Consider the following 15,003-nt stretch of genomic DNA (forward strand, 5'->3'; position numbering starts at 1 on the left):
CGTCTCTGTCTCTCTCCGCCTCCCTCACGGCCTCTAGACCCTCCTCCTTCTCCTTACCACCCCCCGCCCCGCCCCCTGCTGTCTGGAGATGGGCAGTGACCGCCCCTCCCCCCTCCCTATTCCTCTCAGCGCTGCCCCCGCCCGCGTGCATGCGCGACTGAGCAGAGGGGCGGCCTGTCCCCGAAGTCCGAGCTTCGGGACCCGGGCGGATAGGGCAGGCTGCGAGGGTGGCCGAAGTCTTACGGATCTGGGCACCAGGAAGCCTGGCTTTGGCAATGGCTTTGCTGTGTGGCCTTGGGCAAGTCACTCTCCGTCTCTGGGCCCCACTTCCTCCCCAGCCCGAAAACAGGATCGGGTTCCTAGCTACCCAGGCATTCCTGAGGTCTCAATTACCCCTACTCCTCCTCCAAACCCCGGGGGCTTTTGTTCCAGCGCCAGCACGCGTCTGAATAACAAAAGGCCCGTCCAGGGGGCGAATGAGCTAGGACTCCCCATTGCCAAGCTTCCCCGCGCGCCCGACTCTGCGCGCCCTGCTGGGCGGGCCCGGGCGGCGTTGGCGCTGAAAATGGCTCATCGGCTCTCTGCTTTCTCTGTTTCGCAGGAGCGGCGGCATGGAGGCTCTCACCACTCAGCTGGGGCCGGGGCGCGAGGGAAACTCTTCTCCCAACTCCAAGCAGGAGTTGCAGCCCTACTCGGGTTCCAGCGCTCTCAAACCCAACCAGGTGGGCGAGACGTCGTTGTACGGGGTGCCTATCGTGTCCCTGGTCATCGACGGCCAGGAGCGCCTATGCCTGGCGCAAATCTCCAACACCCTCCTCAAGAACTACAGCTACAATGAGATACACAACCGCCGCGTGGCCCTGGGCATCACGTGCGTGCAGTGCACACCGGTGCAGCTGGAAATTCTGCGTCGGGCAGGGGCCATGCCCATCTCGTCTCGCCGCTGCGGCATGATCACCAAACGTGAGGCCGAACGCCTGTGCAAGTCGTTTCTCGGCGAGCACAAGCCACCCAAGCTGCCCGAGAACTTCGCCTTCGATGTGGTGCACGAGTGTGCCTGGGGTTCGCGTGGCAGCTTCATCCCCGCGCGTTACAACAGCTCGCGTGCCAAATGCATCAAGTGCGGTTACTGCAGCATGTACTTCTCGCCTAACAAGTTCATCTTCCACTCGCACCGCACACCCGACGCCAAGTACACGCAGCCCGACGCAGCCAACTTTAACTCGTGGCGCCGACACCTCAAACTCAGTGACAAGTCGGCCACAGACGAACTGAGCCACGCTTGGGAGGACGTCAAGGCCATGTTCAATGGTGGCACCCGCAAGCGGACCTTCTCGCTGCAAGGAGGCGGCGGCGGCGCTAACGGAGGGTCGGGTGGACAGGGGAAGGGTGGTGCTGGCGGCGGCGGCAGTGGGGGCGGCCCGGGGTGCGGCGCAGACATGGCCCCAGGTCCGCCGCCGCACAAAAGCCTGCGCTGTGGCGAAGAAGAGGCCGCCGGGCCTCCCGGGCCGCCGCCTCCTCACGCGCAGCGGGGACTTGGTCTGGCGACGGGAGCTGGCGGCCCCGCGGGCCCTGGAGGGCCAGGTGGCGGCGCCGGGGTCCGCAGCTACCCTGTGATCCCAGTGCCCAGCAAGGGCTTTGGCCTCTTGCAGAAGCTGCCCCCACCGCTTTTCCCTCATCCCTATGGCTTCCCCACGGCCTTTGGTCTCTGCCCCAAAAAGGATGACCCTGTATTAGGCGCTGGCGAACCTAAGGGCGGCCCAGGCCCCGGGAGTGGCGGGGGCGCGGGCACTGGGGCAGGAGCGGGCGGCCCAGGAACCGGCCATTTGCCCCCCGGGGCAGGGACGGGCCCGGGCGGCGGCGCCATGTTCTGGGGTCACCAGCCCTCCGGGGCAGCCAAGGACGCGGCGGCCGTAGCTGCGGCCGCCGCCGCAGCCACTGTGTACCCGACGTTTCCCATGTTCTGGCCGGCCGCAGGCAGCCTCCCGGTGCCGCCCTATCCGGCCGCGCAGAGCCAAGCCAAAGCCGTGGCGGCGGCCGTAGCGGCGGCAGCGGCGGCGGCCGCGGCTGCTGCGGGAGGTGGCGGCCCCGAGCCCCTGGACGGTACCGAGCCGACCAAGGAGGGAGGCCTGGTCGCAGAGGAGCGCTGCCCCAGCGCGCTGTCCCGCGGGCCACTGGACGAGGACGGCGCGGACGAGGCGCTGCCGCCCCCGCTGGCCCCGCTGGCCCCGCCGCCCCCGCCGCCCGCTCGCAAAGGCTCCTACGTGTCGGCCTTCCGGCCTGTAGTCAAGGACGCCGAAAGCATCGCCAAGCTCTACGGTAGCGCCCGCGAAGCTTACGGCGGTGGGCCAGCCCGTGGGCCGGGGCCGGGGCCGGGCGCAGGGACCGGCGGCGGCTACGTGAGCCCCGACTTTCTGAGCGAGGGCAGCTCCAGCTACCACTCCGCCTCCCCCGACGTGGACACTGCAGACGAGCCCGAGGTGGACGTGGAGTCCAACCGCTTCCCCGACGACGAGGGCGCCCCGGACGAGGCCGAGCCCGGTGCGCCCAGCACAGGAGGCAGCCCGAATGGAGACCAGCCCGCAGGACCCCCGTCTATCACCTCGTCCGGCGCCGACGGTCCCACAGACTCTCCAGAAGGCGGCAGCCCTCGTCCCCGGCACCGCCCGGGGCTACCCCTAGCCAGTCGAGCCGCATTTGGGGACCTGGCGGCCGACGACATGGTGCGGAGACCAGAGAAGAGCCCGCCAAGCGGCGGCTATGAGCTGCGAGAGGCTTGCGGACCGCTGGGGGGCCCCGCGCCCGCCAAGGTGAGCCCCAAGCCCGCCTCGCTGGTGGTGCCTCCTTGTTTACCCCTCGGCAGCTCTGGGTTGGGGGGCAGGCCCTGGCCGGGTGGGGGACTGGAATTTTTTTCTGAGCGGGCGTTCAAGCAGTAGGCCCTGGCTGCTCTGGGTAGGCCCAGCTTCGGGAGCTCCGTGGAGCTGGACTCGCTGGGACCCCTGACTGAGGGTTTCGGAAGATCGGGGGTGGCGGTGGGGGTGGGAGGAGCAGGCCTGAAAACTGCGTGTGCTATGTTTTTGTTGACTGGAGTAGGGAGGAGACAGGCCGAGATCTGTAGTCATACAGAGATAGAAATCAAAAGGTCTGGAAGAGAAAGACCAAAAGCCAGAGAAAAGCGCTCACGAGGCCGAGCGGGTAGTACGCCCTCCGGGATGGGGATCAGAGCTCCGGGGAAGACGGGCCAGTAAGCCGAGAAGAGGGAGGCCTCTCCCTCAAGCTGCAGTACGAGGTCCTCGGCATCTTTCAACACCCCAACTCGACTCGCAGTTTTCCGAGTCTCAGAATTCCTGCCCCGGGAACCTCAGGGTTCGTTGGTAGGAAGCTGTCTAGGCGGTGTGCGGGGCGGGAAGGGGGCTCTCAGGTGTCCGCGGCCGCGGATTCGCGTGGGGGGTATGCAGCTAAGCCTGAATCGTTCGCCATTTGACAGTGGGTGGGCACACCTGTACAGTTCCATTCGGTCTATTAAAACACGAATTACTAGCCGGATGCGAAAGGCGTCATTTATGTCGGGGACTGGGCGCGGGCGGGAGAGAAGATGCTGAAAAAGAGGCGGGCGAGGAGGGTGGGGGTGGGCTTTGAGCGGCCCTTGGCTTGGGAACCGCTTTGTGTCTCGGGTAATTTTCTCAAGGGCGCTCCCAATTACCGGGAAACTACAAACGGCGATGCGACCTCCGAGGGCTCCAGGCTGCGCCGCGTGCGTCACGGCCTCTCGGGGCGCTGGGGTCCCGCGTGCAAGCAGACCTCCGCCACCCCTTCAGGTTTTCTCCTGGCTGCGGCGGAGGGCTGGGCAGCTCCAAGCCGCCGTCAAGCGCCCCCCTAACCGCCTGTCATTTCTCGGCCGCCGCAGGTGTACGCGCCCGAGAGGGACGAGCACGTGAAGAGCGCGGCGGCGGCGCTGGGGCCCGCGGCGTCCTACCTCTGCGCCCCAGAGGCCCACGGTAACGCCCCCTGCCGAGGTCGCTGGCCAATGGAATGGGGGTGGGGGGGACCGCGGGCAGAGGGCCGGGGCCAGAGGAGGCCTGCGAGGGAGGACTAGAGGAGGAAAGAGAGAAGCAGAGAAAAGGAGGGAGAGGGAAAGCAAAACACTGAAAGAAAAAGGAAGCTAAGCGAGGACTCCCAACAACTTGCATCTTTTGGTTACTTAACAACAAACCGCCCTCTCCATCGCAAAGATACCGCTCGCCTACACCTTATACAATGGGTTAAACCTTTTAGAAACCACGCCTGGCACGTCTTTCAAATTCTCTCATTTATTCAGCAAGTGTTTGGGCCGAGAGGTCCGGGCGGAGGGTGGGGGCGCTTGGCCACGCGCATAGGGACCCCTGAAGTGCGCGGTAGCAGCAGCCCAACGCGGAGGTGCGCGCGGGACCCATTGACACTCAGAGAGTGAACTGAGGGCCTCGAAAATCCGGGCAGCCTGAGCCCGGTACGATGTCTCCCCCGCTGTCGCCACCCCGCGGGTCGCCGCCTGGGCCGCGTTCTCGGAGCAGGTAGACCCGGCGGCCACGCGCGCTCGCGGTGCCCCAGTATCTGCGCGCGATGTAGGTCGCTTGTCCCTGGTGGGCTCGGCTGCTCGTTTTGCTCTTTTCCAAGGGGCTAGGGAGGGGGCGTGGAGCCGGAGATGAGCAGATCGCGCGCGGGGGAGGTGGTGCCCGGCCCAAAGCCTGAGGGTGCGAGCCCAGGCGCACAGCCGGGAACCAGCGGCGGCCACGACGCTTTTAATTAGGGCTCCGGCGCCCCGACCGCGGCAGCTCTGGCCGTATCCGGGTCACGGTTTATTTGCCTCTCCTTGAAACTCGGTTTATTGCCTTTAAGAGCCAGATAAGGAAGACAATCACTCGACCGCCGACGATTTGGAAACGAGGAAATGCTATCCAGACCAAAGGAGTATCTCCCAGCCAAGTCCGGCAAATACAGACCGAGGTGAGCCCTAGGACCCTCGCTCTCCACCCCAACCCGGGAGCTGGACCCCAGGTCGCCCAGGTTTCCACCGACTCCAGTTTGCGAGGGAGGCTTTCTATCAAGCCTAAGGGGCTGCCGGATAAACATTTGCCTTCCTCTCCAGGCTGGCAGATAAACATTTAAACACAATGGGCAAGGGTCAGGCCAGGTTTCCTGAATTGCTTACCTCCTTGGTGGGTTTGGGGCTCTCCCGGGTAAGGGAAGGAGACTTACTAGAAGGATATGAGGAGCACCATCACCCACGTAAAACAAGTCAAAGAACATTTCCTGCCCTAAGATAGCCTATTATCCCTGGTTCCATTCTCCTCGTGGGGGTGGGGGGGCCCACTCTGAGTGACCTAAAATAATGGCTTGGGAGGTGGGTAGAACTGGATGCCTGCAACTGTCTCCTCTAAAGGCACAGGGTCTGAAATAGGTACTCAACTTAGTTCAGTTACCAGGAAGCTCACCCCTCCCCTATCAAGGCCTCTCCCAGAACAAAACCCTTCTTACCTGCCCTTGTATCCCAGGCGAAGATGGGCTCACCCTAGATGTCACAGGAACTCAACTAGTGGAGAAGGATATCGAGAACCTGGCCAGAGGTGAGGTTAAATCTATGAAACTGGTGTACACTGTGCTTGGGGGAAATCGTCCCTTCTTGTAGAGGGGTGTTATTCCTGCAGGAGTGAGTGTGAGAAGACAAGGCTCTTGAGGAACCAGTCTTCACTGACGCGAAAGGATAATCCCCTGGACACATTACCCTGGCACAGAGGTGGGGGGTGGGAGGGTGGAAGAGTGAGGGGAGTAGGGGGAGGGAACCAGCCACCCCCAGAGTTCCCAAGGCCAGGCCTGTCTGAATAGTCCAGTGAGAAAGAAAAATGAGTAATGATCCTTAGAACCTGACGCATGTGGACGATGAGAAAGGACAATCTAGTCTCTCAACCTCATCTGAATAGCAAGATTTTGAGGAGGCATTTACTTCAGGAGTGTGTCAGAGGTTATTTTCTTTTCCTGGAATCAATGCATAACTGACTCCACCTCACCCTAAATGTGGAATGGGGTCCCTGCTCAACTGCAGGGGCTGAGTATGGCTTGAAGCTGAGAAAGGAACTTCTAACCCCACTTTGCTCCTCTGTCTCTCATTTTTGTGTTTTCTGAGCACCTTCGAGGAGAGGACCAGATACCAATAGCTCCATGGGCAGCTCCCTGCCACTCCTCTAAAGCAACTTTGAGAGCACCTGTGGGGCTTTCCACACCCAATTGCCCCCTTACCCCACCCCAGCCCAAGGTTGGGCTTGGAAACTGGTATATATTGGGGGGGTGAAGCATTTGTGGTCTTCCACTGTTCCCAGTTACAGATTTTACAGGTGATGTAGTTACCTTCAAAATCCTTCTGCTTTATATGAGTGTTCTTAGCCTGGATTTGGGGTCCTGGGACCTTTTAAAGTTATAAATAAACTGTTATGAATATGTGTATTTTTCTAGGGTGGAAGTCCAAGGCTTTGACCAGATTCTTCCTGGTCTGTATCATTGAAGGGAGAGGTTAGGTTCGTCAGTTGAAGGGGTGAACTGAGTCTTCCTAGGCCTACCTCTAAACTTATGGAGTTAAGAAAATTTAAAGCAGATACCATGCTGGTTAGTACCTGGGCCCAGGACCTAAAGTCCAACAAGCATTCTGCTATTCTGAATTTGATTCTCCTGGGCAACTTCCCCTAACCCCACTTTCTTCCCAAATCCTTTGGATGCACATGGAAACACTGAGCGTTGAGGGCCTACTATTTGGTCTCACCCTCCTCTACTCCTCTCATGGCTACTGGCCAGAGTGGGACCTGGGTGCCTTAGAGGCTACCTGAGTCCCACCACCCTCCTCCTTGACATCCCACTCTCACCCCTTCACAGACGAATTGCAAAAACTGCTCCTGGAGCAAATGGAGCTTCGCAAGAAGCTGGAGCGAGAATTTCAGAGTCTCAAAGGTACCCTCATTCAGGCCCACCCCACCTGATCTCCAGAGCCTTCTTCCCGCATGCCCTGCCTGGCCTGGACCGGGGACCCAGTGCAGGCAGCTGCTGCTGCTTCGCGTGCAGCCAGAAGCAGCGAACCCTTCTTTTCCTAGCCGGGTTCCCACTAGGCCAAAGACAGAGGGGGTGGGGTGGGGCTGGGGAGTGGGGAAAGGGGGCCGAGGGAGGGGGTTGTGCGTAACAGCTCTCACTTAATCAATTTGCACAGATAATTTTCAGGATCAAATGAAGAGGGAATTGGCTTATCGAGAAGAAATGGTGCAACAGCTGCAAATTGTCAGAGGTAAGACGGGAGTCAGGTGAGCGCGTGCAGGGCCGTAACTGCCTCTCGTCTGGCAGGAGCCGCAATGTTGGCTCAGTCATTTGGATTTAAATTGAAGGTAATTTAACAATTATTTTTTTTATTTAATATCCTTTGTATACTCTGATTAGCCTCAGAATGGCAAGCGAGCCCAGCAAACGGCTTGCAGGCATCATTACATGGAGTGATTGAACTTCTTATCGCGGCAATTTCCATGGTTTCTAAATTAAAAATCGAGGCGTAAAATTACCTGGGAAGTAATGCCTAAGTTTGCTTTAATTTTGGTTAGATCCGTCTGCCTTTAAGCGCCATCCCAGGCCATTTCCTCCCTCAGCCAAGCTGCAGTTTGGAGCTTTGACGCCCCCTCCCTCGGTCGCCGGGACTTGTTTCTGCCAGGGGCTGAGCGCTGAGAAGAGGGTGAGGCCCGGGCTATGACCCCAACGGGTGCTTGGGTGGTCTCATTTCCTCACCGGCTACTTTCTATGTCTTCCAGATACTCTTTGTAACGAACTTGACCAGGAGCGGAAGGCACGCTATGCCATCCAGCAGAAATTAAAAGGTGCGGAAGCGCGGGAACAAAGGAGAGGTGCCAGGCACTGGCTGTGCAGGCCAATGATTGAATGAATGAATGCATGAGTGATGATAGGGGGAAGGCCAGCTCTGCAGAGATAAGTAACTGAGAGGAGGGAAATGGGAATTCATTTTAAAGAAGAAATTATTCTAGAACGGTAGGCAGGGAGAAAGAGCCCCGTGAGCTCTGGGCATTGGGAAATCTGTCACAGGTCCAAATCTGGTTTTGAGCTGATCGACCTCCCTCTTCCTGTGCCTCAGTTTCCTCTTCTGTAAAATGGGGCTGTTGAACTAGGGCAGTGGTTCTGAATGGCCAGGATCTCTACCACCTTCCCCCCTTTTTTGATCTTCTCGCTTGAGAACTGAATCTGAAGGGGTGGGTTAGACGTGGGTAGCTAGGGGAGCGAGGGAGCCCGTGGACCGCGTGGGTGAGGCAGGCGAGGAGCCCAACATGGCCCAATTGACTGTCTCTCCAGAAGCCCACGACGCCCTGCACCATTTCTCCTGCAAGATGCTGACGCCCCGGCACTGCACCGGCAACTGCTCCTTCAAGCCCCCGCTGTTGCCCTAGGGCCGGCCCAGCCGCGCCCACGCGCCCTCAAGCCATGCTGCTCTCTTCTTGTAAATACCCGCGGCCGCGGCGGCCGAGAGCGAGATACAAGCCATTCGGACCGGACCGATGTAAATACAGCCTCCCGCCCGCCTGCCCTTCTCCCGGGCGCCTCGGCCTTGCCCGCTCCCTCTTGGGAGCCCGAGACCAGGACCCAGTATCCGTTTCCAATTGTAAATACCACCTTGCCTCATGGTTCAACTCCGGGCATCGGGTCTCATGGTCTTAACCGACCAAAGGGGGAAAGAAAAGGGATAGGGGGCTTCTTCTCCCTGTACAGCCTCTGAACCCCAATTGTGAATACAATGTAGCAATTTCGCTGGCCCCGCGCTCCCCTCCCCGTCCACTTCTGAAACTCTTGTTCCTAATGACAAAGTGGCTATGTGCAATGGATATAAATGTATTGTGAGTCTCTTGGTTCAGTAATAATGGGTTCATTTTTAATTTATTTATGCTGTAAGTTATTTTGCTTCCTTCTCCTGGACGTACTTCCAGTCCCATGTTGCATTCCCTCTTGGGTTTTTGCTTTGTCTATTTTTTGTTGTTGTAAACTCTTGATGTAACAGCACTTTAAAAAGGGCGACAACTGACTCACGAGATGGAAACCACCTTGAGCCTGATTGGGGAGATCACCCTGTATCCCTGATTTTTGTTTTGTTTTTAATAAAAAAGAAAAGAAAACCCCGACACTTTCTGGGGCTGTGGAGATGGGAGTGTGGCGAGGGGAGGGACGGGGAGGAAGCAGGCGCAACAGGTGGGGCGTGGGGACCGCAGCGCCGGTGCTGGGGCGCCCGAGCTGAGACCGGTGTTTGACCAGGTGGTCAGCAGCGAGCACCGCGACCTCTTCATCGGTTCTTCAGGCACACCCGGCTTGCCCCATAGGCCATAGGCCGTCCCCGCCCCACGTTTAGGACCCTCTTTTAGGCCTCGGCGAGGAATGAGAACTCCTGTGAGGTCTCTGAATCTGCCCTCTAGCGCTCGCAGGGGCTGAGCGTTTACTCCTACCCTTGTCCATGCCTGCTCCACCGGAGAAGCCTCCTCCGGGGCGCTCAGAGACGGAATCCGCACCCTGCCGGGAACCCCGGGTTCAACCAGAACCGCCAGGAGGCCCGGGCGCCGTCGGCCCGGGCCTAGAGCTCTGAGCGGGGCGGGGGCGAAATACGTGGGATGGGCCTGGGCCTCGCGGGCCTGTACCGATGTCCGCCTGCCTCGCCGCTAGCGGAAGGCAGGGAGTCCTGGCGGTTTGGGACGTTCCGGCCATCTTGGTCCCAGCGGGTTTGCGGACGTGGAGGAGCCCAAGGAGGAAGGTGAGATACGCCGGCCGCTGGAGTTCCGGGGGACGGCCGCGGTTTTCCAGGGCTTACCTAGCCGCCGGCCTCCCTTCGGCCTCAGTTTCCACAGCGCACTCGCTGCCTGGGCTCGGATAAAAGATGGAAACGGCAGCGCGCGTTTTGAAGAGGGAGGAGAGTGTGGCTCGAGTGGGAAAGCGCACGGTCCTGGGAGTCATTCTGACCTGACTTCCAAGTTCTGCTCCTTACTTGACTAGCAGCGGTGCCCTGTCCTACCCTTCATTCTTTCTAAAATAATATTTGGGCCTCCGCCCCTGGCGGCGCGTAACCGCGCTCTGCGAGGAAGCAAGCGCAGGGCCGCGCTGCGCGGCCGGGCCCCGGCGGGCCCCGACGACCTGCTTTCAGACACCGCAGGACTCTCACTGCGCGGCCCTGGACGCCCAGGGTGCAGACCCTGGAGGCGGGCGTCCTGTGCTCCCACCGAGCCAGCAGCTGGGACCCGGGAGCCTTCGGCTGCGTTCCTGGGAAAGTTTCTTGGCCTGCCGTCCAGAGGGCCAGGGGCGGAGCTGGCGAGCAAGGGCGCGCTCACGGTCTGGGAGAAGGGGCCCAGGAGGGGAGATCTGCCGCGCGATCTTGGCAGGAAGCCAGGCCCTGGAGCACCCAGTGCTGGGGCTCGGAGCCCTGCCGTCCCGGGACATTCGCGGGCTAGACCCGGAGGGGACTGAGAGAATGGATGGGTAAGTTGTGAGGTGTCGCTGAGGGATGAGCTCGCCTCGAGACGCGCGATCTCCCGCATAGGGACCCTCCAGGGAGCGGGAACGTTTTTATGCGTGGAACCAACCGGGTCAGAAACCGAGGTCCAAGAGAAGAAGAGACGTGGGTCCCTAGCGCGTTCTAGGGGCGAGCGGAGCTGGGACCCGGCGAGGAGCGCAGGTTGGGAGTTCGCACGCCTTTCCCTCTGGACGGAACAGCTTCTTAGGAAACAGCACTTTCCTTCTCTGTAAAATGGGATCAACACTTACTCCCTACGTACGAAGTTACTCCTTGGCTGTGGCCCACACAGAGGAATCTGGTAAGTATTCCACCTTTCCTTTTCGAATTTCCCCAAGTGGGGGAAAGCGCCGCAGGCAGTTGGGGCCGGCCGGAAAGGGCGCAGCATCTGGACCGGGTTCTCTGTGGATTGGAGGTGTAGGCGGATGCGACCTAGAAAGAGCTCGCAAAAGCCCTCCTGGGCTCCGATTCCCTTCAGAAGTGGTTTGTTCCCCCCAAATGTTAATAACCAAGCGATTGGTATGGATGTAATTATCAATAATTATACGAATTATTGCTGATTGCGGGGCTCGTAGCTACTTTAATTAGTTTACCAGATTCTAATTAAGTTAAATGAAACATTAATAGGGAAAATATGCTTTGAAAAAAAAAAATCCCGATTTTTAATGTCTTTTTCTCGCCACAACGTTGCCACCTTGCGACACATTTTAGGCATTACAGCCAGCGTCCGAAGGCCCCAGACTAGGGAGCCATGTCTTAGGGAGAAAAAGTGGGGCTTGGGGAATGGGGAGCTTTCGTATTGTTTGTTCCTCACCTCGGCCCCCGGAGTACCCAAGAAGGTCGGGCTTTAGAGTCTGTGGTTTGGGGATGAGAAACCAGGCAAACATGCCTCTTGTATCTCCCACTCCTTTTTCGCCCGAGGAAGGCTCTAGGGATGCTCCTCCAGACAGGTAGTGTGTATTCGTCTGCCGCAACAAATCCAGGGTGATAAACTGCGGGAAGCTGGAGGAGCAGGTGGGGACAGCATCAAGCTACTTGGTTTTTTCACTCCCCTGGGAGAACCAGTAGGTAGCTCCCCCACCTTCATTTCCTCTGAAATTTGAGGTAACCCCTCAGCAAAACACACCTGGAAGATTTCTGAACTCCTGGGAGTAACCTCTGTGTTCCATGGCACTTGGTTAAGGAAGCTAATAGGGTGCTTTCCTCCCTGAGTTATCCTTGGTGTGTGTTTGTGTTTCCCAGAGAACTGTAAGTGATCTGGCCATCAGAGCCACATCTGCCCTTCCTGGTGATCTCCAACAGGGCCCAGTGCATCACAGGTACTCAACAGATGTCCAGATGAATGGGGTCAGCTTTGTGGTTCATCTGGGTGCTGGAAATGTCTGAAGGAAGGAAACCTTAGGTGCTTCTGGACCACAGCTACTGCGAAGCAGTTAAGCTTATTTGCATAGCTAATTAAACAGGCTTACTGCTCAGAAGATCTTTTGTCAATAGGATTAGTTTGGGGGGAGGCGGCAAGGGTCAGGTAAGGGGTGGTCAACCTAGAACAGTATTTTCCTCTTGCAATTGCATCCCAAAGAGGGTGCTCCTTCACACTCCCTCTAATTTTGCAAAGTTACTGGGCACATAACTGTCCACCCATTCCCAGCTACCCTGATCTAAAGTCGAGCCTTGATCCTTTGCAAAACATGTGCCTCCTATCCTTGAATTCAGAACACCAAAAAAAGCAAAACAGGACCTGCACTCTCTTTGCATTAATTCTAAACAGCCTTTTCTCCCACTCTGCACTCCAAAGGGAAACACAGTGTTTGTTAAGAGCACAAACTCCACAGCCAGATTTCCTGGGTCTCAGTCCCTTCTCTGCCACTGACTGGTTGTGTGACATTTGTAGGGCAAGCTGTTGAATATCTCTGTTTCTCAGCTTCCTCATCTATAACATGGTGGGGAAAAGAATACCTACTTCATAGAGCTGCAGAGCCGCAGAAGTCAGCTAGGTCTTTGGCTTTTACAGCACTAGGAATTGCTCCTGTCTTTTCTAAATTTTACTCTGAAACAGGGTTATGCCACAAAGAAGGGTAAAGAGAGCCAAACCAATAGTGGTCATTTTCTTGTTAGACATTCCAGAAATGGGCCTTTAAACTACTCACCCAGTGACCCACGTGGCCTCCAAGGAACCAAGTATCTTTGGGGGAAGAAACGAAAACCAACAATTGTTCTCTAACTCCACGCACTGGGATGCCTGTTCTCAGCTGTTTCCTGGAAAGGATCATTTTGCCTCCACTGAAGAGAACAGAAGTGGATCCTTGACAGTACACTGCTCTGCAGCTCTGAGCACTCGCCGATTGGGGCGGCTCTGAGGCTGGGCGACCGTCCCTGTGCCTTGACTGAGGTGAGAGCAGAGCCTGGGAGCCGAGGGGCTGCGGGAGGCATGCCAACCCTGCTCCCAGGGGCTGCAGACACTGCCAGGCGGACTACACGCGTGTTCAGGCACCAGCAAGGCGTATGCACCCACATTTTTCTTTTGGAAAGAAATTGATAAATCTGAACTTTGTTGGCATTTTCCCCCTTTTCATTCTTATTCGTTAGGACGTGCCTTTTGCCATTGAATTACCTGGGGGCAGGGCTTTTCAGGATTTGTGCAGCTAAAGGTCTTAGCAGGCCTTGTTTCAGCTACTTATTAATTAACATGATCATGCCCAGGTGGCTTTACCTCAGCATCTCCTATGAAATAGTGGCAGTAATACCCACGAGACAGGACTGTCAGGAATATTAAAATGAGATATCGGTGAAGGCCCTGGCATATAGGAGATGCTCAATAAGGAGTGAGTATTGTTATTATTTTAAGATTCAGAGGTAGCATGAGTCAGTCTTGTTCCAAGTTCCTGGCATAGTACAACGTAAGTTTATGGTGGCACTAAGGTCCTGTTCGAAGAAGGCAATGGCACCCCACTCCAGTACTCTTGCCTGGAAAATCCCATGGATGGAGGAGCCTGGTAGGCTGCAGTCCATGGGGGCGCCAAGAGTTGGGCTCGACTGGGCGACTTCACTTTCACTTTTCAGTTTCATGCATTGGAGGAGGAAATGGCATCCCACTCCAGTGTTCTTGCCTGGAGAATCCCAGGGACTGGGGAGCCTGGTGGGAGACCGTCTATGGGGTCGCACAGAGTTGGACACGACTGAAGCGACTTAGCAGCAAGGTCCTGTTATGCTTTGGACGTGAAACGGACCAACTTTGGCAAGGCCACTTCCTTAAGGGTAAGGTACAGTAGAACTCAGGATAATGCAGAGGCAAGCAGAGGCAAGATTTGCAAGGCTGAAGACTGGAGCCCAAGGGCCAGGTGTGAAAAGCACAGCAAGTGATCAATCTGATTGCCCACACTTAACTTTTACTTCGTCTCCAGGGGCTATGGCTTCTTTTATGTCAAGCAAAAAGCAGAAACTTTAGGCGAAAAGCGTTCGAATCAAGGTGAGAGCTGTGCAGACCGTCTGGACAAAAATATGGAACGCTTCACGAATTTGCGTGTCATCCTTGCGCAGGGGCCATGCTAATCTTCTCTGTATCGTTCCAATTTTAGTATATGTGCTGCCGAAGCGAGCACGACAGCAGAGTCCTCTCAGAAACTATATAAAGCTAAGAATAGAAAAAATTTTACAGTTATGGTGACTGGACTGTAATCCTTCTTTAAGATTCAAAGTACATAATAAGTTCTGACCTTTTGTACCACACATACTGTCATCATATTGTTTGATTATGATTAAGTTTAATAGTCTCCATAACCTTATTACATCGTATATGCAAATGAAGGGAACCATGGGAAATTGGCCCTGCCCCCGCCCGACCTCTGCGCGCCTAGTAGCCTGCGAGGGCAGACAAGCTCGGTCACGTGGTGCGCGTTGCTCACGCGCCGCTTGCGCTCCTGCCGGGCTGAATGCCCAAGGGTCGGTCGCAGCGCTTGGCGGAGGGGAACGCGGCAGCACGGTGATCCCCGCAACTACTCGTGGCGGCGTGTGCCTCGCGAGAACGCTTTTTTGGGACGAGGGGCCATGGTGCCAAAGAGATCCCCCCAGAAGTGCGGCCCGGGACTCCTAACCGCTTGCGAACCGATGGTCGCGTTGGGACTAGTGACCCCGCGAGGGCTGAGCCACCGACAGAGACCGGGCAGGGACTGGGCGCGGGAAGCTGTGTGCTGCGCGGCTGGGGCTGGGCGCCGCACTTGAAGCCAAGGGATAGAGAGATTGGCGCGGGGCGGGGCGGGTCCTCTCTGGGGTCCAGGCTTTGCATAGAGTGGCTCGAGGGTGGTGGCAGTCTGGGAAATATCACCACCCTTTGATCCAGTCCTGGGCCAGGCACTGAATCTGATTGATCAGTCCCACCCCACCCCCGCCCCCGCCCAGTTTGTAGGTTAGAAAACGGATTCTCTAGTTGGTTAAACTATCAAGGC

General features: G+C 57.3%; 1 protein-coding gene and 1 non-coding gene across 2 annotated transcripts; one reads left to right on the top strand and one right to left on the bottom strand.

The window, feature by feature from the left end:
• The first annotated feature begins 275 nt into the window (after nt 1–275).
• Nucleotides 276–8,462, top strand: SKOR1 (SKI family transcriptional corepressor 1). The gene is made up of 9 exons (XM_052647126.1): nt 276–298; nt 602–2,810; nt 3,908–3,998; nt 4,876–4,983; nt 5,532–5,603; nt 6,901–6,975; nt 7,229–7,303; nt 7,815–7,880; nt 8,368–8,462. Exons 1-9 carry the CDS (start codon nt 276–278, stop codon nt 8,460–8,462), a joined length of 2,814 nt encoding a protein of 937 aa, XP_052503086.1.
• A 5,591-nt stretch (nt 8,463–14,053) lies between these two features.
• LOC128054923 (U6 spliceosomal RNA) lies at nt 14,054–14,160 on the bottom strand. Its single transcript, XR_008200065.1, has one exon. It is a non-coding gene; the product is annotated as a U6 spliceosomal RNA (small nuclear RNA).
• Nucleotides 14,161–15,003: the final 843 nt, after the last annotated feature.

This window comes from Budorcas taxicolor, chromosome 10, assembly GCF_023091745.1.
Source record: "Budorcas taxicolor isolate Tak-1 chromosome 10, Takin1.1, whole genome shotgun sequence".
Lineage (NCBI taxonomy): Eukaryota > Metazoa > Chordata > Mammalia > Artiodactyla > Bovidae > Budorcas > Budorcas taxicolor.

Excerpts from the sequence above, each read along its gene's own strand:
- SKOR1 (XM_052647126.1), top strand. The coding sequence starts at position 276 with ATGGCTTTGCTGTGTGGCCTTGG. Across the intron at positions 5,604-6,900 it reads TATCGAGAACCTGGCCAGAG|ACGAATTGCAAAAACTGCTC; the intron begins GTGAGGTTAAAT and ends ACCCCTTCACAG. Across the intron at positions 6,976-7,228 it reads AGAATTTCAGAGTCTCAAAG|ATAATTTTCAGGATCAAATG; the intron begins GTACCCTCATTC and ends CAATTTGCACAG.